We start from the raw sequence: 22,894 nt of genomic DNA, 5'->3' as shown, positions 1-22,894 counted from the left end.
CAAGGATTTCCTAGTCCAGATTTGAGTAAGGATTTTGAAAAGTAGCTGTCTCTCCATTTAGGGAGTATTTTTATTTTGAAGGAAGAAAGGTGCAGGTTTTTCAGAGATGCAATCTGAAGACCCTTCTGGTCCTTAAATGTATTGTTGTCAGAAGAAATTTGCAGGGAAAGGTAATTCTTGTTCTGTTCACTCTTATTCATCCATACGTACACCCAACGCCCATTTCCTCCATTATTCTTCTCTGCAGGTGCAACAATGACACCTCATGGACCCTTTTGACTAACAATATCTCTGATATACACATGGAAGCCCACCTGGATGAGAAAAATATGGTGGAAAGCCAGGTGACCTTCCAGAAGGTGGAGGAAACCCTGGCTGTGCGCTGTGTGGCGAGGAATGACCTTGGTGCTGTTACTCGAGAGCTGAAGCTTGTGGCTCCCAGTGAGTTTGCTTTGTCCTTCTGTGCAATTACAACAGCCAGTTTGGCCCTGCTCAAACCCCCCCCAGTTCAGTCCTAATGGATAAAAATATGAATTGTTGTAGATAATACATTAAAGTGGATTTTTTTTTTACCCCAGTATTTCTGAAGATGATGCCTTTTACAGGTCTTTATGGTGCATCTGCTTTTTGCTTATTATGTGGTTCCATAATTAATTTTATCATTTTATTAGTATTGGCTATGGGAAATTCTTCTAGACAATTTGCATTTGGTTTTGGAACACAATGGCAGAGCAGCTCTGGGCATGGAAAAACTTTAAAGTCACCAGCCTCAGGAACTGTTCCTGGCACTTCTTCAGGACACAGGAACTGCAATGAGAGGGGAGGTGGGTGTCTTATGTGTGTGATGTCCCTCATGGCTCATGAAGAAAATGTGGTCTATCTTTTTACTCCACAGCCTTGAGATCAGAGCTAACTGTGGCTGCTGCTGTCTTAGTGCTGTTGGTGATTGTGATAATTTCACTGATTGTCCTGGTCATCATATGGAAACAGGTATGTAGAGAAGTATTTCAGTTTGGGTGCTGAGCTCTGCTGGGTTTTGATCTGCTCTAAAGTCAGGTCCAGGACTAATGCTTGGTTTTGCATTCAATGTGCTCTGCAGAAGCCCAGGTATGAGATCAGATGGAGAGTCATTGAGTCCATCAGCCCTGATGGCCACGAGTACATTTATGTGGACCCAATGCAACTGCCTTATGACTCCAGATGGGAGTTTCCTCGAGATGGGTTAGTGCTTGGTAAGTTTTCTGTGAGGGGCTGGCCCCACCTTTCTTTGGGGAGAAAGACATTCAGTGACCCTTCTGAGGTGTCTGCAGGATTTGCAATGGAAGTTATGGCCACCAAGTCCAGAGTCTCTGTTTGTCTGTTCTCATCAGTTCTCCTTCCTGATCCTCTTCTACAGTGGCATCAGCCCTGAGGTCCCTGTGTTAGTGTCTCCTGTGCCTGCGTTCTTGTTCTCTTCCTGTGTGCAGCATCCACCCCTACGTGGCTTAGGGGAGTCTCTCAGTGTTAAACACCCTTTTCAACCCTCATTTCTGCTAAGGCATCCACAAGAAGGACATAATTATTTTTTGTTTGCAAGACATTTATATAGTTACGTGCAGAGACCAAGAAAATCTGCAACTAGTTATATAGTTTTATTAAAAATATTTTAAAAATTATTAATCCATGCCATGCACATATCAGTGCTGAGTAACTGCATATTTTTGTGGCTACTGTCCTTCTTTCTTCTTCCTTCCCCTTCTACTTTCTTGCTTTGCTATTCCTCATTGGAATTCATGCACAATTCAGTTGTAATTATTTCCTCAAGGCTGGCCCAATCTCTCATTTATATCAATTGAAAGTGTAATGACTATAGAAAATTTTAATGCTTTATCAAGATAGTGCTTTAAACATACAAGGCTTCCCTCTCTTGGAGATATCTGTGAACCAAATTGTATTGCAAAACACAGGAGAAGTTGAAATGTGTCTTTTGTTTGATATATTTCAAGAAATATACTCCCCTGGTGTATTTCTTCACCATCACAGAGAAAGAGTTAATTCTTGAAAGAAGCAAGAGAAAAATTTCCAGTTCAGGAACAATATCCTTTAATTAAATTCATTTTGCTAATTGAAGACTAGAGGAGGGTGAATGTTTTATGGAATTATTTTATTACAACCCAGACTTTAATTATATGCCTAAATAGGATTTGTCAGATCTGAGTTGTTAAAGACCACCACTGTGACTTTGTCTCCCTCTGACTCATGAGCACAGCCTGCTTCAAAGCCTTCTTGTTTACAAGTGTATTCAGAATAGTCAGTAACTTTAAAACCCAGTGCTCCATATCCTCCTGTCAATCTGGGTTGCACAACTGCTCTTCTAGACACTCTCACCTGCTGGCACTTTTGAGGTATTAAATGCTTTCTGGTGAGGGGGGACCCTCTTTTGTTTCTAGGGATGACAATTCTGATTTGTATGGATTTTCTCTTATCTAAGTGGGAGATGACAGCAAAGCAATTACACCTTTAGTTCAGGGAGGCTCTGAAGCAGGTCACAAACCCATTTTGGCTCTGCCAAGATGAGTATTTTCCATCCTAGCTGTGTAAGCCAGCTGGCATTTATTTGTTTTTTCTAGCCAGTAGTGCCTGGAGTGCAGTGCTGTGTTAAAGGCCATCTCTGAACATTGGCTGGATGGAACTTCAATTGATAAATTTGGATTACACTGCAAATTTCCCTTTGCAATCTCTGATCCACTGTATATGCAGTGCACTGCTCTTTAAAGGGCTCCTGAACCAGTGCAAGTCCAGGAGATGTGTACCAGAAGGAACAATGCAGTAATTCCATGAGCTGTTTGAACACCACGGCCTTCTCCTGGCTCTGCTGAGAACTGGTGAGGTCCCGGCAGGACCTGGACCTCCTCATCTGGCTGACAGAGCTGAGAGCAGCTCCTCTTGAGGCGTGGGGTCAGAGTGCTGCTGCTCAGGATACCAGGGTGGCTGGACAGAGACAGCAGAATTGCTCTCATCACTTCCCAGCAAGACACTTATTTGTCCTGGTGACCTTAATTAAATGAAATGCTGGTCTGACACAGAATCTGACCCTTGCCTATTTGAAAAGGCAAGTTAAGATTCAGGTCGCACAACAGTCAGAGATATATTTAATTTAATGAGTCTAGAAACTGGGTGTAGATTATAATGCTTGACACTTGTTTGGCTTTTAATATAGCCCAAGAGACTTATGGTTTCATTTGGGTGGGTTGATTATCCCAGGCTAATTTTAGAAAAAGAAGCATCCAGCTGAGATGGCTGCATCTGGAACAGATTCACACACCCCACCCTTGTATTCTCTGAGCAGAAAAGCAGCACCTCTCTGGCAGGCACAGCAGATAAGCTCTGTAGATGGGTACAGAGGCTGAATTAGCTGCTGTTCCTCCGTTAGTTGGAGGAATCTTGAGCTGCTGCTGTGTCTGCACAGTCCCTCTGTGGTGGTGAAGCAGCACTGCTCCCCCAGTGAGCAGATCACAGCTGTGCCTTTATACTGAAGAGTAAACTCTCACTGTAATTTTGAGCCTCAACGAAGCACTCACCAAGAATATGATGGCATTACAGATGCTTCCAGTTCTTGGGCAGTTAGCTCCCACCTGGCTCCTAATTTCAAATGCAAAAGACGTGGGGCTTGAGCTACATCTGCAGAGAGGGTTGGAAAGGGGAAATAGCTGTGGTGGCTCCCTGCCATTCGGGAAGTGCTCTCACTGCCTCCACATGCACCCCAGCCCAGCAGAGGTGATGGAGAGGGAGATGTGTGCCTCGTGCTCAGCTGACAATATGGTTTTGGGGAGGAATTGGCTTGTGAAGACAAGAAGATCAAGGAGCATCAGCAGATGCCATCACATTCTGAAGGGCTGCATCCTGCCATATGGCTCCCAGACCTTCAGCCTGAAGAGTTTCAGGGGCCAAATTTCAAACTCAGGTTGTTTGAATTAGTCTAAAATTTAGTGTGAAGCTTTCTCACATCCTGATTGGGAAGGATAACCTTTGGAGCACGGGAATCTTGAAAAGAAATCACATAGCTTCTGTGTGCATGACAAACTATGCTGTCATAATCTTGGAGAGGTTCGCCAGTGTTAACTCAGCTAAGCATTCTTTAACCATTTCTTGTGCTTTTTAATAATGTAGATATTGTTTGGTTGGAAATTTTCTTTTGAAAGCATGTGCACAATAAAAGTGGGGGCAGTAGCTGGAGGGTAACAGAAACATATGGCATTGTATGCCAGATAACACCTTCAGAAGTGTAAAAGGTGACAAGTTCAAACCGCAAACGAACGTCAAAGACAAAATGCTGTGTATCTCCATAGTAAAAGTTACTACTCACTCTTTCTGTGCTTCAAGTTAAAAACTAACATAAAACCAAAGTGACAGCTTGTCAGGCATGTGATTATATTCTGGCATCTGGACCTCATACACAGGTTTGTTCACTAAGTGTTCCCTTGATGAACTTGGTTTTCAATGCAGGAGCTATGAAATACAGCATTTTGGAGAATGTTCGTGTAGTTCATATTTCTCTAAAATCTCAATCTGTACAAAATTATTCTGGAGACTGTATCCATATTAGAAGACAGGATATATTAATACCAAATTTTTGTCTAAATTGATTTGTGGCAAGAGTAAAGGGTCTATAAACATTAACTGTTTCATTACAGCACTTGGAAATTTGCAATACAATTTATTCCAGCAGATGAAACACACTTGTACATTAGACTTCAGAGAAATTTCCCCTCATATGTGATCAACATGTATTTCAGCTTCTTGCAGATCTGAAATGATGCTGCCTGTCTGAATGGGCTGTTGATGTGCTTTAGTCCATTTTACTGCTGGATGTATCCAGCATTATATAAAAGACCAAAACTACAGCTGAGGGACCCAATTAAGATTTGTAAGTCAGGAACACACCTGTATTTTAATCAGGTGTTGACTGAGGCAAAGAGGTCAGCTTAAGCCTAGGACAATCCATGTTGTAAGAGGATAAAGTGAAGATGGCAGAGCACAGGAAGGGATGAATTTGAATGAGCTGAGCTTACAGGTGTGCTCTTGATGTTTGCTGGCATCTTATTAAGAATTGTACTTAATGATAGCACTTCATATCTGCTTTTTCTGCTTGAAAACAACATTAATAGCAATAATACTGGTGGTCTGGCTGAGGGAATGTGCCCTTTCCACACAAGAATCAACTTGTAGAGGAATGGAGATAGGAAAGGAGCTGAATTGCTGTTACTTTCTGAAATGAACAATGCTTTCCCTTGTGTTCAGGTCGGATCCTTGGTTCGGGTGCATTTGGAAAAGTGGTTGAAGGGACTGCATATGGATTGAGTCGCTCCCAACCCGTGATGAAAGTAGCTGTGAAAATGCTGAAACGTAAGTTGTCATGGTTCCATTTCCCAAGCCAGGCAGGGCAGGTTCCCAGAGGGTTATTCAAACTTTGCTTGTTATAAATTAATTCATCATATCTGAAGTTGAAAATGAATGGTGAATGGTGAAATGGTGGGATTTTAAAATTATAAGTTAGATTGCTTGATGGCATTTCGCGCCTGAAGGTACCCAGGCTTTTGAAAGCATCTAAAGTTTAGGTTTAGCTGAACAGCTACAACTACTCAACAAATACTGAGAAAGATAAAGTAACCATGAATGCTTGTGAACAAATGAGGGCTCTACAACAAGGGGAAATAGGCAGGTCTTGTATAAGTTCACTGAAGATTTCCTGCTTTGTGAGAACTGAGAATCTGATGCAGTGATTCTGTAGGAACCATGGGGAGCTTGCTTGTGTTGAATGAGCAGCTTGTAGAGTGCTTCTGTGCCATGTGGCAATCCACTACACCTCTGGAAAGGGACAGACAGACTCAGTCAGCTACTGAGCTGCATCAAGACAGTCCCTTACTAATCATTTGGGGTTCCTCTCCAAATCTTAAGAAAAGCATGTATCAAGTAAGGGACATGCTGGCAGCAATGCTTCAATGAGGCAAGCAAGGAGAATTTTTTTGTAAATATGAAAAAGGTAACTGCTCCCACCAGGTGGCTAATATGTTTTTTCTCAACAGCTACAGCTAGATCCAGTGAAAAACAGGCACTCATGTCTGAACTGAAGATAATGACACATCTTGGCCCCCACCTGAATATTGTGAATCTGCTTGGAGCTTGTACAAAATCAGGTGAGTTTGGTTGACAAAATAAAGGTTTGCTGTGGGATCAACATTCAGTATTTAACAAGCACATTGGTGCCTAAATATTTTTAGATTTTTATGTAATCTTCATGTATTTATAGCTTTGTAGACTGTTAAATGCCTAGGTATAACTTCTAGTATGTTTCCAGCTTTCTACCCACAATGAACAAATGTTTATTGATGCATTCCTTAAATTTTATCTAGTCTTTCCTGTTAATTTACTGAAGACCTTTTATTTTGCACCATGTCATCAAAGACACATGAAAGATAGGGTAGGAGATCGGGGAGAGAGCTCCCGTGAGGCAGAACCCAGGGTGGAGGTTTCCTAACCAACTGCTCCTCAAATTGGACAATATTGGCTAGATATTCTAATTGCCCTGTTTCATAAAACTGTACAAATTTAATTCTGACTGCTTTTTTTTTTTTGCCATACTGCGTATTTGAAAGTTTTTATATTATCATTCTTATTTTATTTGGAAAAGTTTGTGTTCTATTTTCAGGCATCAACACAGGTTTCAAGTAGAGGACTTACCAATAAATATAACCAAATACAGTTTTTCGGAAAACCTCTTGATATTTGGTAATAATTGCAGTCATAACTTAGTAGATAGAAATGAATTAACTCGCAACTATATTTTCCAATACTTTTGGAGGCTCTTTGTATTTGTTTCTGTTTTTCAAAACTGCCACTCATCAATGCATAATTTTGCTTTATTTTAACAGGTCCTATTTACATCATTACTGAATACTGTTTTTATGGTGATCTGGTGAACTACCTGCATAAGAACAGGGACAATTTCCTGAACCGACACCCTGAAAAGCCTAAAAAAGACTTGGATATCTTTGGGATGAACCCTGCTGATGAAAGCACAAGAAGGTGGGGAAAAAAAAGAAAAAAAGAAATCAGTGACCTGTAACTTAAGGATTTAAGCCATTATAAACCCTTATAGCATTACTCTCATTCATTGGTTTAAACTCCTCCTCAATTTTTCTTGTTAGACTTTTATTTGTCACATTTCATAGGTCTGGGAAGGTTTCAACAGTTTTTATTCAATCTCCCTGACATGTGTCCTAGATCTGTGTTTCCTGCATGTAGACATGCCTGCAGTCTGAGGACCCCTGTGGTTTCTCCATAGATACCCCAGTGCACTTACCTGTCTCCTTGTTTCCATGCTTGGGGAATTTCCAGTGTCTAAAACTCCTTCCCTCCAAGCAATTTGGTAGGGCTTCTTCTCCAAACTCAAGTCCTCTCCTTTATCTACCAATGGCTTAGCCAGTATCAAAAGCGTCCTAATTGCTAATGTTCATCCCAGAACTTTTTCCAGATGATGGTTGAGGAAGCTTGTCATCATATATTCAGCAATAATATAATACCATAAAATGAGCCAGGATTTAAAAGGTGGACAGAGATTCATTCAAAAAATCACTCAGAGAAGTAGATCAACTGCCTTGGTAGCTGAGTAAAGCCAGTGCCATTCATCTGGGCATGGGTTTATTTGGCAGGACTGGATTTGATGCAAACTGTGTGAGTAAATTACACCAATCATTTGGAATACCTTGAGCTAAAAGCCCTAGGTAATGATACTTGAGTTCAGTGGGATTTTGGGAAATAAGGCATGGTTACATACCTGACTGCTGGTAAAAGCCTAAATTTGCAGTACTTGTGTTTGACTACAGTAATTCATAGTAACATGTATTAATAAGTGATGGTTATGTAATACATATGATATCTGGTAATGATATTTATATATGTGTATTTCCTAACAAGAAGCTAGCTGTTGAATTTCACCTCAATCCAATGGTACACATTAAATGAATGGTTAGATATGCACATGCTCTGAGAGGGAAGTCACTACCTGATACACTTGTGTTTTTTTTCAATTTCAGTTATGTGATACTATCCTTTGAAAACACTGGAGAATACATGGACATGAAACAAGCTGATACTACTCAGTATGTGCCAATGCTGGAAAGGAAGGAGGGCTCTAAATACTCTGATATCCAGAGATCTGTGTATGATCGGCCTGCTTCCTATAAGAAGAAATCCATGTCAGGTAATGTAACTGTCCCTTCTGCATATATCATTGGTACAAATCGCTCTTGTGTAAACAGGTATCTGAGTTTTGTCCTCTAAATGCACACAAACTGTTTAGCTCTGTTCAGCAAGAGTGTGAGCATAAGCTTTAAGGCAAAATCTTGTGGTTGTGTTCTTCCACCCTGCTCTGGGGGTAGGAGAGCATGTTGCTGGGGCAGAAGGGGTCCCATTGTGTGTCTGTTTCTGTGCTGAAGCACTGGGCAGTTGTGCTCAGCAGTGGGGCTGTAGGCACTCTTTGGAGGCAGAGATTTTTTTAGTCTTGTAGTTTGAAGGATTTTGAGCATTAGCGATGACCAATGCTAATAGTAGTTTTTATTGTACTGTTTCCACTTACATTTCACATTAACTGACACTTAGCAAATGCAGAACACTCCCAAATATTTTCCTGGATTATGTAATGAAAATAATGAATGCATCCTATTCCCTGTCCCTGTTCTCAGAACCCAACTATGCTTTTGTTTAAAAACAGACACTGCCACCTCTGCCTCCAGGCCTCAGAAATGGAACCATCTCCAGTCCCAGATTTACATGGCAGACTTATGCACTCATGCTCTAGGACAGTCAGGGAAAATGAATCACTGGATTTTGACTGGATTTTTTCCAGCATTTTTCATAAAATAAATAAGAACTGCTGCCATGAATTCCTGACCCTTTTTGCTGGTATTGGATTAGTGCCAGTGGATACTTCCTGGGAAACAGCAGTGTTCAGCAAATGTAAATGGATAAGAATGTACATGCATGCATAAAACCCTAATGAAGGCATCACCTCTAAATAAATATTTTTGTACCACACAATGAGTAAACAACCTGTGTGACAGCCCAGTAATGTCCAGCAACAATTCTTTCTCTCTTTACTTTTTCCTGCTGTTGACAGGGGAAAAAAATTACAGACAGGAAAAAATTCTAACTTGCTATTTAACACTGGCTGTTTTTAAAAATGCAGTATGTGTCAGTGACTGATGCAGACATTAGAAGTGGCAATAGTTACTGTGAAAAGACTGTTTTGGTCATGGTACTCTGCTAAAATTATCAGCTCAGAATCATGATAGGTAGGGGAAGATGGATTCTACTTTCACACTCCACAGCAAAATCACGTCTTTCTTCTTTTTTTGATAGAATCAGAAGTCAAAAACCTTCTTTCAGATGACAGTTCAGAAGGCCTCAGCCTATTGGATTTGCTGAGCTTCACCTACCAGGTTGCACGGGGAATGGAATTCTTGGCTTCTAAAAATGTAAGTAAATAAAAAATAAGCGAAATAGAATAAGGTGCAAAAATGTCTTCTGCAGCTATGGTTTTAAATTTAGATTCTGAGCATGTGACACAATACAGTATTATTTTTGGAGATATAGACAGCTTTCTCACTTACCTGGAAATGGAGATCACCATGGTGGGAAAAAATCAAAGCAGCAGTCTCTTGTCTTCCCCTGCTTCATCCTGTGACATTGCTGGAGTCAGGGTACCAGAGATGGTGGAGGGTCAAAGCAGGGTCTGGGTGAAGGGTCCATGCAGTCACAAACCAGCATGGTGAGAAGCACAGGCAAATCATTAGCACATGAGGGATGGAATGGGAAAGGGTGATCTCACTTTTGCCTCCTCCCCCCTAAAATGCATCTGTGTGAGACCTTGCTGGTCCTGAGGCCTGGTGCCTCCCTGCCCCTGTCAGCAGGTGCTTGTTCAGTAGACGGTCTTTTTAGGACTGCACCTAGAAAGCCAACCCTTTTGTAAGGGCAGTGGCCCTCATGGAAAAAGCATGTCCTTGAACAACTCCATTTTTCTCCACACAGTGTGTGCACCGTGACTTGGCCGCTCGTAATGTCCTCCTGGCTCAAGGAAAAATTGTGAAGATCTGTGACTTTGGGCTGGCTAGAGACATCATGCATGATTCCAACTATGTCTCCAAGGGCAGTGTATGTACTTAATCTATGGAGCTCTGCTTTAACTGAAATGAAAATTGTCAGTTTTAAATGCTATTTCATGTTCTTGCCATTCAGTGTTGGTTACAGTAATTGGCCATTGGGATGAATGCGCCTCAGAACAATTTATCTTCAAATCACTAATTTCTGTAACTTTTCTAACTCTGTTTTAAAGTGAAAAAGTACACATTCAGTACTCCACTTCAGTCTGACATTTTTAACAGGCAGGTTTTGTGACTGGATAAATTACTAAGGAACTGTCAAACAATGACATATCAGACCTAGTTCAGCAGTGCCAGATTTTGCATCATACTTTCAATCATTTGCTACCTGGTCATTTGCCAGTAATGAAATGAGTGCAGCTATGGTTTAACTAGTTTTTGTGGGGAGCAACAAGTAGCATTGCTTATAATCCTGGTACCTCTGTATTAAATGTAATTGAATTGAATTAAAAATAAACACTAGCAAGGTTAACATAACTTTTCTTATAGAGAGATGTTATTCCTGGCTATCAAACAACAATTGCAATAATAATAATTTATTTAATGACCAATCTGTGTGCCTGGGCTTTCTTTCTTTTTATTACAGACTTTCCTCCCAGTAAAATGGATGGCACCTGAAAGTATTTTTGACAACCTGTACACAACATTAAGTGATGTCTGGTCTTATGGCATTCTGCTGTGGGAAATATTTTCTCTTGGTATGTACTGTGAATATTTTCCTATGCGTAGTGATTAGTTTTTTTCAATTCAAACTGTTCTACACAAAGTATTTAAAATTCTGCATATAAAAATATACACATGAAATCCACTGTTAGTTGTTCTTCTGTATGGCATTTCAGATTCCAGTGTTAGGTGTGAAGTGAAATGTCCATACTCTCCCAAAGTTCTCTTTAGTTTTGGTATGGATTTTTTTTGTTCCTTTGTTTGAGGGTTTTGCTTTTTTAGTTTTGTTTGTTTGTTTTTGCAATATACGTTTTTTTGCTGTAAAACTAAAAGAACTGTGTGAAAATCTTTTGTGGAAAAGTATTGGTGTGCACAACAGGATTGATTTTCTGTCTAATATGAGAAGGAGCATGTTTCTCCCTTGCAATGGGGTGCCTGGGGCTGCAGCCCAGCTCAGCAGCTGCTTTGGAACAGTCTCTATACACATTTCAAAAGAGCCTGTCTTAGTCCCATTACAGAATGAAAATAAATGTCAATCTTCTGGGACACTGATTTCTCATTTCCAGGTCAACACTGCTCGCACAGTTGGTTTATGGCAGTGTAAAGTGGTTATGACAATATATAGCAGTTCCAGACAACGCACAGCTCCCAGCTGGGAGCAGCCTGGCTCTCTCCTCAGCCTCATTAGTTAATTAATTAGCCTCCTGGACGGGTGGATGGCCCGCTCCAGCGAGCCTGCATTGCCCAGATTTACTGCCAGCAGAATTACTCATGCCTCTGTGGTGTCTACTCCTGCCCCACGGCAGCCCCAAGCCTAATGTTATTTGCTAGAACAAGTTGTCACATAACTGCTTCTCAGAAAACAACAGTTGCACCACTATTTATGGTATTGATTCCTGTAATCTCTGGGCATCACAGGGTCCTGTAAATAGCCATTCCCTGATATCCCTGGGAGACATTGGACAGCTCAGGAACTGAAGCACTAAACTTCACTGCTTTATCTGTAAAGAAGGTTCTGAAGCTCAATTTTAGGTGAAAATCCTGCTTTAGAAAGGGCAGAGATTTCTGAAGTAATATTATAGTACGCCTCCTCCATCTGAGAAAATTGTTCCTTTTTGGAAAGCAAAATATATCCTCAGTAGTGTTTGTTAAAAAGGTCAATTATAACATCTTGATACCATGTTGACTTCAGCTTGAATTACTCTTTTACACATCAGCAACAACTGAGCATGAGGGCAATGATGTCTCTGTGCTGCAGCCCCAAATTATCAGTTAGCTGTGTTAGCTAAGACCAAACTTTTTGACAACCCATGCCAAAGCAGGCTGGTGACCTGATCCAGGTATTATCCAATCTCTGTCCCAAATACATTCTATAAACACTGAAAAGGTATTTTTTCTAACTAGCATCTACTTCAAACTTTCCTAGCCAGCATTTCACATTGGGGCTTAACATCGCTATTGTCACCAAGACAATAGCTCTGATGTGAAGCGCTGGCTAGGAAAGAATAATTCTGATGCCATGTTAAATTGTAGTGCTAACATCAACAAGAAGACAGTATTTGGGAACTCTGCATGGATATTTAAGTATAGAGTAGTACTTTTGCTTCTCTTTTTTCTGCAGGTGGCACACCTTATCCTGGCATGATGGTTGATTCTACTTTCTACAGTAAGATCAAGAGTGGATACCGAATGGCCAAACCTGATCATGCCACCAATGAAGTGTATGTGTGCATTTGGCTTTTCCACACCTGCCCAGTCTCCAGAGAATTCTGGCTTCAGTTTCTGTTTGATCAGTTGTGTTCCTCTACCAGCTGGTTAAACTGGTTTCCTTCTTATCTGCAGGTATGAGATTATGGTGAAGTGCTGGAACAGTGAACCGGAGAAAAGACCTTCTTTCTACCATTTGAGTGAAATTGTGGAGAGCTTGCTGCCTGGAGAGTACAAAAAGGTTTGCTCTTTGTAATTTTCTCTGTGTTTTCTGTATATTGCTTCAGAGGGAATTACAAGCATTGTTCCAGCCATGAGAGCCATGAGCACTGAACTGGCACATTCTAAGCTATGAGAATTATGTGATTAGCAGAGGGACATTGCATGTTTGGTTTCCTCAGTCAAACTAGCTGAGAGAAGCAGTTCTGCAGTATTAACTGGGAAACAGAACCCTTTATGTCTAATTAAATCCTAACAACTCAATTTTTCTACTGGAGAACTAGTTCTGTATATTTTCATGGGATTTTGTAGGCTGTGAAATAATTATATACAAAGGACTTCTTGGCCCATGAATATAATTTCCCTGTCTCTTCTTCAGATCCTGACACCAGCAAATTTTCCCCTCACATTTCTGATAGCTCTGGACAAATTGTGCCTTCCCCATCATTCAGTGTTTCATTTTTCTGACCTACCTTAACTCCCCTTTCCTTACCCTTCTTCCACATCTACGTGTCTGCTTTGTGCTGCCACAAAGCTTTGCTCCTGCATCATCTAGATGTCACACTTACATGACACTTCTCCCTTCAAAGCAATTGAACATTCTGGACTTCTCTATCCAGTACTGCTGGCTCATAGGGCAGAATATTTGCTAGGCTAATGAATCACAGCTGCCCATCTGAAGAAAGGCAGCCTTAGTGAATAGCATCTAATGAAGGGTTGAAATGAATTTTTTCAGAGCTATGAGAAGATTCATCTGGACTTCCTGAAAAGTGATCACCCAGCTGTCACACGCATGAGAGGGGACTGTGACAATGCTTACATTGGTGTAACTTACAAGAATGAAGACAAGCTAAAGGACAGGGAGAGTGGATTTGATGAGCAGAGGCTGAGTGCTGACAGTGGATACATCATTCCCCTGCCTGACATTGACCCTGTTTCTGAAGATGAGCTTGGCAAAAGGAACAGACACAGGTAGGTGCAGTTTACAGAGCCCTTAGCCCATAGTCACCACTTGGGGTCATGTTCGGCAATGTCCATTTCCCCTTTCCAGCACAGTACTCTGCAAATGGTTTCCTTAGCTCTGTTCAAACTACTTACTGGGGGAGTCACATATAAATATGGTAATATGACTGCCCACAGTGTTTTCAACGGGAAAAAGTTATTTTTTCCTGTTTTGTGGTTGCCAGGGTAAGGCGACTGCTGGTAGGGGGCTTCTGTGTGTTTTTGGGACTCCTTTAATAGCTTGCTCAAGTCACAGTGGTTGTCTTGTGGATCTGTGGGCAGAATTTCCATCACATCTTGCCTCCTTGCAGCTTCATATGAGACCTCAAAGGATTGATTTGTTTGTGTGAGACAAATTCTAAATCTAGGAGAAGTTTTTGATAATATCTTCCATGTTCTATGTCTCTATATCTCCTAATTTTCTATGAAAGCAGGGTGCCCAGAACTTTTTACTTCTTCTTGTCAATTTGCATGACCAATGCCACTACAACACAGCACTGCCTGACCCTAATTGTGAATGATGGAGGTTTAATTCAGCCCTTAATTCACAGTGTATAGATTCAGCAACCTAGAAATGCCTTTTTTCATTTTCTTCTTCTTCTTTTATTTTTTTATATTTTTGTGCTTTATTCAAGTGAGGGAAGAAAGAAGTCCCTAAAAGTACTATCAAAATTAAGACATATTATCTCTGTCTGTTATTCTTATCTTGCTGTTATTGCTATCTTGTTTTCACCTGACCTCCTTAGATTTGACTAAGTGGCCTATTGTCACAGTAGTGTCATAAAACTACTTCTCCAACAAGTATCTGGCTGAGAGTGCCAGCATGCTCCTTTGAATTCCAAGGTGGTTCACTACTTTTGATATACTAGGTATGTCATGTCCTAAGAAACCGGTGGTCATAGTCACCTAAGATTGCACTGGGGGTCAGAAAGCATCTGGGGAGATAGCGTTCAGTTCTGCCAGAGACTGGAGTATTTACCCAGCCAGAGTCACCACATACCTTATCTCTGAGATATCTGTCTCTTCCAGTTCACAGACATCTGAAGAAAGTGCCATTGAAACCGGTTCCAGTAGCTCTACCTTCATCAAGAGAGAGGACGAGACCATTGAGGACATTGACATGATGGACGACATTGGCATCGACTCCTCAGACCTGGTGGAGGACAGCTTCCTGTAAGGCACGGCCGCCCGCCAGCTCTGCACACAGGGAACCTTCCCCAGCTCTCCACAGACTTCTGCTCCACACAGAAAACCACTTTATTGCAACATCAAGGATGTGAAGAGGAGGTGGATTTGTAGAAAGGAACGCCCAGAAATGGGCAGAGGACTCAGCCTGAATATAAATGAAAGAGACATGTTGAAGATGGATATTTTAGTGTTGCTTCTTGCAGTACTTCAGTAGCATCTCAGTGTTGTTTGCCATTCCAACTGGTAGGAGGATGAAGGGAAAGGCCACAAACAGACTGGTTTTGTGTTTCAAGGGCATTCATATGACTTTGATGGATCAATTTTCCACTGCAGCAATACTTCACCATTGTAATTATGTAAATAACTGACTACTCAAGGATCTTTTGAGGTGCACATTGAACAAATGCCATGGATTTTAGAAGAGGTCATTCATGAATTCTGTGTACTTCCTCCCTCAATCTCAATGTCAGCTGCTGTTGAACTATCATGTGAATTGAAGAACATGCAAAAACCACTTTTGGACCAAAAAGGTCTAAAAACACAAGGGACTGACCGGTACTATAAAACATGTTACTTTCCACCATTAATGCAAGTAAAGGGGAATAATAATGATAATAATAATAATAATAATGATAATTAAAATTCAGTCTATAATAGGTGTTAGAAACCTAGTAAGTCTATTAACTATAGAAGGTAGCTGTTTTCAAAATAATACTACTACTGTTTTCAGTAACACTAAATGTATATTTTACAATCCATTGTCCTTCAGTAAAAGCACAATATCAAAACACTTTTTTAAGTGCAGGGGAGAAATTTCCAGCCCAAAATTTTTATGAATTTTTTTTGATCTACACCGAATGGTAATTGTTCTGGTTAGCTAAAACTACTTTAACATGGAGAAAAAATTTAAGATTTTTTTCTTTCATGAGCTGAGTAGCTTTTCTAATCAGATGTACTAGAAGCAATTAGTTTTCCTCTGATTAAGTGAGGTCCTAAAAATTTCAATTAAAAAAATTATACCAGATTTCTAAGATGCTGGAGAATGGAAGATTATGATAAACCACCAGCAATACCTCATTATTAGTGTTTCATGGTACTCAAAAGAAATCTTATCCTGAGGTTAGCTATCCTGAGGTTAGTGAAGAATTGATTTGATATTTAAACTGTTCAAGAAACAAAGATATTTCTCCTAGCCTGAAATGCAACTTCAAGTAAGCAAAAATAAATATGCAGAAAATATTCTTGTCTTAGTTTTCAAGTTTAAACAGGAGCAAAAATCTCTACTATCTTTGCAGACTGTAACTACAAAAGGTAAATGCTTCTAGGAGTGTTTTTTGGAAAAAAGTGCATGAAAATGAATCTGCTCTCAGCCTGCAATTGTTGATTTTTGGCACCACTTATATGAACAAAGTATTATGATTACTGCTATCACTGTACAATGTGTTATTGAGATATGACACTTTGGAAGACTTACATGTGAAAAAAATTATATCACTGCCAAGGGCTCCATCCTTTCTGGTACTCAGCTTTCAAACTTTGCCTTAATTCAGTGCAATGAGCACCTCGTAGGATATGCCCAACCTCTGCTACGATACAACCAATGCAAATGTGGTGCAAACTCATTCCTGTGTTGAAATATTTTCCCAGAAAGTGTGAAAGAGTGACTGACAGAACATGCTCCCATGTTAAACCACAGTTTACCTTCAAATAGCCCTACAAAAAGCTTTGTAAGTCCCCTTGACTTCACTTGTGGACAGCTACAGATCAAACAAAAGCAAATGCAATTTTGGCAGACACTGCACAGGCAAATCATTCTGGGTCTGCGTTTCAAGCTGTCACCTGGCTGAGGCCATGCACAAGATCACAGCAAATGTGGAAACAGGACCTGAAGCGAGCCCCCACATTTCCACCCCGATGGAAGCTGACAATCAGGAGGAATGGTGATTGATGGTGCATCCTCTACTTCTTGCATTCGACAGATCAAGAACAAGTGTCTTCCTGGGACCATGCTTTTGCCAAACACGTCACTGAGCTCTGTACGGGGACAACTGTGAAACATAGACTCTTGGTACAGCCAGGACAGATGAGATGGTGTGAAATCTCCCTGCAGTTACGAACCATGAATTGAGGAAATGCAAATTGTCTATGGATATCCCAGATATCTGAATGGCCACTCGAGATGACATGTGCCTTAATTTGCATGTGTGGTCTTTACAACTACACATTCAAATTAGGCAAGATTCACCTGCATTTTTGCACATGGCCTGGTGTTCTTCAGGGTTTGAAAATCAGCCCCAGCATGTTTTATTATATCAGTTACTGGAATCTAAGGACATTTTTGTGCAGCTTTGCCTTCCCCTCACCAGCCTCATTCTGCATCTCACCGTGCATCTCAGGCTAGACTCAGCCAATGAACCAGAGCTGGCTCATTTTCTGGTACATGATAATGTTAATTCTCCATCTTGTCATGAGTATTGTACAGATCAATTGCATCCCTGGCAGGGGTCTAGCCAAACCCAGCTCACTGCAGGCTTGGAATCAGACAAGCTGGCCTGGAAACTGGAATGAGAAGAAGAGGAAGAGAGAGGATTTATTAGAGAGGGAGAAGTGTGAAAGGATGAGAATGAATTGTTTAGTTTCACAATATTATCAGTATTACAGACTTTTTATTTTATGGCTTACTTTTTGAGAAGCCACTGGAAGAGATTTTCCCAAACCTTTTGCTACAGTAATTGTATAACGACAATCAGTGTTATCCTACAAAATGCAGCTTTTGATTTGGAATGGCCAACCAATTCCTTACAGCGTGGTCTGCGACTTGTACAAAATGGTCCTATTACATGATGAAGGACGTGAGATATGATGATGTTATACATCAATATGTATATAAGTATTTTTATATAGACTTCTAGAATACTGCCAAAACATTTATGACAGCTATATCACTGCCTTTGTTTATATTTTTTTCTACTGTGATATATTCCACAGGCACGTTAACTGTTGCACTTTGAATGTCCAAAAGTTATATTTTAGAATAATAAAAAAGGAAGTGTTTCCAAAATGATGGCTGTTGTGAAATGTTTGAAGAAGGGCAAACTGGCCTGAATGATGGTAGGCACAAAATGTATTTCAAAAATGCCCCTGTTGATATTTTGTCTTTGAAAAAATCTTGTAAATGAAGATCTTTATATTTCAATAAATGATATATAATTTAAGGATATGTGAGGGGTCTATACTCACTTATTGAAAGATGGTTATAAAGAATCAGTCTTGCTCAGGGATTTTTTCCCTCAAGAGGTCTTTGAGCTGTCTGTGAAGCCATCAAACAGTAATGACAACCCTGTCTCCGAGCCCTTCCATGGTCACAGTGAGGGAGTGCTGGCAGCAAGTGACCAGGATACCAAGTGACATCTGTGGGCCGTCATGTTATCTCCCAAAACACAGCAGGTATAGTGCCCCAGCACTGGGTGGGTGAGTGGGTGGGCACTGTGCTCCCTGCCCAAGATGAGACCCTTGGCCTTGGCACCATGTGTGCTGGGGTTGATGCCTGCTCTCTGCACACACTCACAAAAGGCCCCTGGCTACAGGGTTTTTCAACTTGTGCTGAACTCACCACCATTGTGAATCACACTAAAGTTTTAGTACGGTTCTGTGCTCCCACAGAATCAATTTTACACAGCATATGTAACTGAATGTGAATTTGAGAAGATTTGCAAGATTTCAACCTGAAATCAGAGTTAAACTTGGCAGCTGCACCTCCTGCACAAAAGGCTGTCTTGGTTTTCCATTGGGAGCCAGGCAAGGCTGGTTGTGGGAATGCCCTGTGAATGGGTAGGTTAGCAACCTTCTGTCCTTGGGGTGGCCGCTGTTTCTGCTGGGAACTTGCTGGGGGATGAACTCTCCATCTAACATCCCCTCCTCACTCAAATGGGGTGCAGCATCCTGGGCCCTGGCCTTGGATACGAGTGACAGTAGGTTGTGTCTCCTTTGTGTGTCCTCGCTGAAAGGAGCCTTTATCCTGTATCCTGCACAGACACACAGCACTTCCTGCCACCACAGGAGCACAGGAAAGAGCCCTGGAAGTGCTTGTGCCCTCACATCCTGCTGGGCTGTGCACCTGCTCTTCTGGCAGCTCAGCAGCTGTGTGAGACACAAGGACGAATGGAATCGTCATTTCTGCTGTGTGGGGTACCAAAATCCCTCTCTATGCAAGAGCCTGGCTACAGAGCATCCTCCCAAGCACAGGGCATGGCTGTGTGTGCCTGTGAGCATATCTGTCCATGCTGGGGAGCATGGAGAGTGAGTTTCTCACCTTCTTGCTGAAGCAGACCCATTTTGGGCAAAATTCTAGCTCTTTGCTCCACCAGGCTGGGAGTCCAACATGAGTTCCATGCATCATCTTGCTCCCTGTCTCAAGGCCTCAGCAAGTATTTGGCTGCAAATGTGCTGAGGGCACGCAATGGCACAAGGCAGAGGCAGCCTGCCCAGGAAACAGGAGCTGAGAGAGAGCAGCACTGTGCCAGGAGCTGAGAAGGGCAGGCTTCTGGCCAGGAGGATGGGAAGAGAATTACTTCAGGTTATGCAGGTAAAAAGATTTTTGGCTAAGTTGCGTTGCTATGAGTGGAAAAAGCAGCAGGTTCACAAGCCAGGGAGAAGTTATCCAGCCCCCTTGAGATGATCCCCATGGCTCTGGAAACCTGAGGCATGGTGCCTCTGCAACTGTCTCAGCAATTTTGCTGCATCCCATCAAGTCATCCCCATTGTTAGAGGCTGTGTGGTATGGGAGCTGTGTGCTGGCATAACCCCCAGGAAGAATGAAAGGGAGACAAAGAAAAGACTTTGTAGGCTCAAAAACAAAGAAGAGAGAATCCACCTCATGGGTCTGGGCTAGCTCGTGAAGCAGCAGCTGAAGCAGAGTCCATGCTCTGCTGGAGTCCCATCACTGCTGCCTTCAGCAGGGTGAGGGTGGGCTAAGCACTCATGGGCTTGTCCTCCTGACCTCATCTCTGTCCTGCACCCTTGGCACAGCAGCTCATGTGAGACCAAAACAGAGTGTGTGGCAGAGGAGGCACCAGCCCCTTCCTCTGCTGGCATTGGTGTTCAATGCTTTTCAAAGGGAAAACCTAGCTTCCAACCCCAATTCATTCCCATCCAAACAACTGGAGCTAAGGATTAGAACCACCTCTAAAAATTCCAGTGTTTCCATTCATTTGTTAATAATAATTTAACTGAAATAAACCCCCAATTTTTTCTTTTCCAAGTTGGCCACAAGATGGAAGCAACAGACAAAAATATGTGAAATTGTTCTTTTCCTCATCCTTTCTCTGTTTTTGCTTGCACAGCAACACAGATGTATTGCCACTGCAGAGGCAGAACAGTTGGAGCTTTTAAAGCAATAGGAGGAACACACAGTGTCCATCAGCTCCGCCTTTTTATTTGGAAGAACTTTGAACCTCTTGTGATAGCTGTGGTTTTTTGCAGGATGAGACTGGCAACTGCCTTGCTATCCCTGATGGTGCTGAAGAGCACTCTGCCTTTGCCTCAAAAAATGTACCTCTTGTGGAGAGAGAGGGAGGAATTTAAAATAAAATATTATTTAAAATGAGGCAAGAAGTGATACCTTAGATATCCTAATATCACCTGAGATGATGTCTTTTTCTCTGCATTCATTCTTTTGTTGCTTTAGTGCTGTGCTGGTGCTCAATGGGGAGCTAAAAGCACTGCTGAGCTGAGGGCCAGGCTCATGTGCCTTTGTGAGACTCAAAAAAATAGTTGGGACCAGCCTAAGGTACGTACCCAGACCCCCAAAATGTAACCCCTAGAGAGCATGGGGGGTGGAGGTTAACTCCAGTTTGCAAGCTATTCCCTGCAGCAATCTAATGTATCCCCTGTGCTGTACCACCCTGCCATCAGCTCTGCTGGCCTCTGCCACAGGAGCATTGTCTGCTTTAGCATTTCTCCATAAAATTGATCCAGGCTTTGTAAGAAGGGGGATGTAATTTATTAGACCACCTGATAAATCTGAAAAAAAATGAGGAGAAACTCACATCAGGTACTTGAGCCCTTGAGGTGGGGCTTGGGTAGCCAAACCTGGGTTGGGTTTTCCAGCTCTACTAATTGGCCTCATAAAAGCCTTCTTTTGCATAATACTGCTGGGTAGCTGAGACAACAGCCCTTGTGTTGCCAGCAGAAGCATGTGCCAGCTCATACCCAAGTCTAAGAAAGCCATTTAAAGGCAGCTCTAAGCTTTGAAATTGCAGCCACCTTGTCTAAGGTAAGCCAAACAAGTGTGGGTTCCCAGAGACAGCTCTGCACAAAAGCATATATAGGTGCAATTGTATTTATACCAAGTGCATTTGTGATCTTGTTGATTGAGTGCTTTTAAAGGTAGAGTTCTACTTTTTTCACAATCTATTTGACATGCAAAATGATGGGTGCTTTGGTAGGCAAAAATGCTACTATATTGATGTGGGAACAATGTCAATGCTCTAAAGCTAATCTTCAATTACACAAAAAATAGAGTCTACTCTAGTCATTTAACCTGGCATGCTGTATGATACAAACCAGAGGGTTTTCCCAAATTAATTCCCGTTTGAATCAGAGCCTGCCATCTAGAAAAAAAATACACAGGCTTTTCTCATCTCTGTGAATCCTTGTGTAAATATCAGGTTTTGCAGCTGCTTACATATGAGACAAGTGTTCTTAGTTCAACACTCTGGGCATGCACCAAACCAAGACTTATATTTTCACACTGTTTGCTCAGAGGAGTTCAGAAACCCTATCATTTCTAGTCTGATGGGCTGGATGAGCAGGAAAGTGGGATTTCATCAGCATATTTTAGTTGTTTTTAGTGGAGTTCCTGGTGTCTGCCTGCAGCAGTCCTGGTTACATGTGTGCAACACTGATGCTCTGTGTATGAAGTGGGAACTCCTTTGGCTAGAAGTTAGTCGAGGTGGACTGCCCTGAAGGAGAAAAGATGCCTGTAGGGAAAAAAATAGCACAATACTTCTATTCAGTAAAAACATGCAGGTGAATTTAGTTAAATGTGTTTTCCCACTCTATCATATGACCTTTCCATGCTTCTTTGAGCTGTGTCTCCCTGTTGTTGGCTCAGAGAGATTGCTCAGTGAAGAGCGGGAGGGGTGCCACTGCCAACCCCTCCTGGGCTGGGTCAGAGGTGCTTTCACTTGGTTTTTATGAATGCAAAAGCAGGAATGTATAGAGGACCCTCCATAGCGTTTCCAGCTACAGTGTAATGCAGCAACACGCAGGCTTTGACACTGCCTTTGGCTGCAAGTACAGGGACAGCTGTGGGCAGGTCAGGAGATGCTCTCTCCTGACTGCAAGGCTTGGCACAAATAGTGAGACAGTGCTGGGACATGACACAGTCTGTTTTTCCTGCTGTCTTGCTAAGACTGCACCATTTGATCAAGGGTGCATTTGACTTGGCCCTTTTCTCCTGTGCCTACCCTTTCCAGCTTCCCCTGGATGAGGGCTGGGAGCTCTGCTGCATCTCTGCTCCACTTCCAACTTGGACAGCACCAGCTGCTGCCAAGGGCCAGAGCTGGAGGGGTCCAGTGCCACTTTGAGCTGCTCTTGAGAGCTGCCATTGCTAATGCATTTCCACGGCTCCTCCCTGGATTCTCGGCTGTTCCCCTGGCAGTGAGAAACCCTGAGAATTAAATACCGTGAAAAAGCGTTGTTGAAAATGTTCAAGCAAAACTGCATTTCAAGAGAAAATGCATTTGAAAATGTCAGCATACTGTAAAAGAAGACGAAAAAAATGGTGCGAATATATGTTGCTTTACTGTCAAAAACTGAGCAGCCCAAACCTGTCCTGAGCTGCCAAAAATTAAAAACTTTATTTTTTGGCTTGAATATTTTGGTATTCAGATTTTTTCCTGAAAATTCCTTTT

The 22,894-nt window shown here is 41.8% G+C and overlaps 1 protein-coding gene across 2 annotated transcripts in view; it reads left to right on the top strand.

Moving 5' to 3' along the window:
* Window positions 1-18,198, top strand: part of PDGFRA (platelet derived growth factor receptor alpha) — a 34,424-nt gene extending 16,226 nt beyond the window's left edge. For both annotated transcript variants that reach the window (XM_058804408.1, XM_058804409.1), the window contains exons 10-23: window positions 248-441; window positions 896-990; window positions 1,100-1,232; window positions 5,281-5,385; window positions 6,066-6,176; window positions 6,912-7,065; window positions 8,076-8,242; window positions 9,400-9,515; window positions 10,069-10,191; window positions 10,786-10,897; window positions 12,484-12,583; window positions 12,705-12,810; window positions 13,525-13,760; window positions 14,820-18,198. In XM_058804408.1, the coding sequence (XP_058660391.1) occupies window positions 248-441; window positions 896-990; window positions 1,100-1,232; window positions 5,281-5,385; window positions 6,066-6,176; window positions 6,912-7,065; window positions 8,076-8,242; window positions 9,400-9,515; window positions 10,069-10,191; window positions 10,786-10,897; window positions 12,484-12,583; window positions 12,705-12,810; window positions 13,525-13,760; window positions 14,820-14,967 (1,900 nt within the window). In that variant the 3' untranslated portion in view covers window positions 14,968-18,198. The remainder of the gene's footprint in view (window positions 1-247; window positions 442-895; window positions 991-1,099; window positions 1,233-5,280; window positions 5,386-6,065; window positions 6,177-6,911; window positions 7,066-8,075; window positions 8,243-9,399; window positions 9,516-10,068; window positions 10,192-10,785; window positions 10,898-12,483; window positions 12,584-12,704; window positions 12,811-13,524; window positions 13,761-14,819) is intronic.
* Window positions 18,199-22,894: the final 4,696 nt, after the last annotated feature.

Source organism: Ammospiza caudacuta, chromosome 4 (genome assembly GCF_027887145.1).
Source record: "Ammospiza caudacuta isolate bAmmCau1 chromosome 4, bAmmCau1.pri, whole genome shotgun sequence".
In the NCBI taxonomy this organism is placed as follows: domain Eukaryota; kingdom Metazoa; phylum Chordata; class Aves; order Passeriformes; family Passerellidae; genus Ammospiza; species Ammospiza caudacuta.
This window is presented reverse-complemented; position numbering and strand designations above follow the sequence as displayed.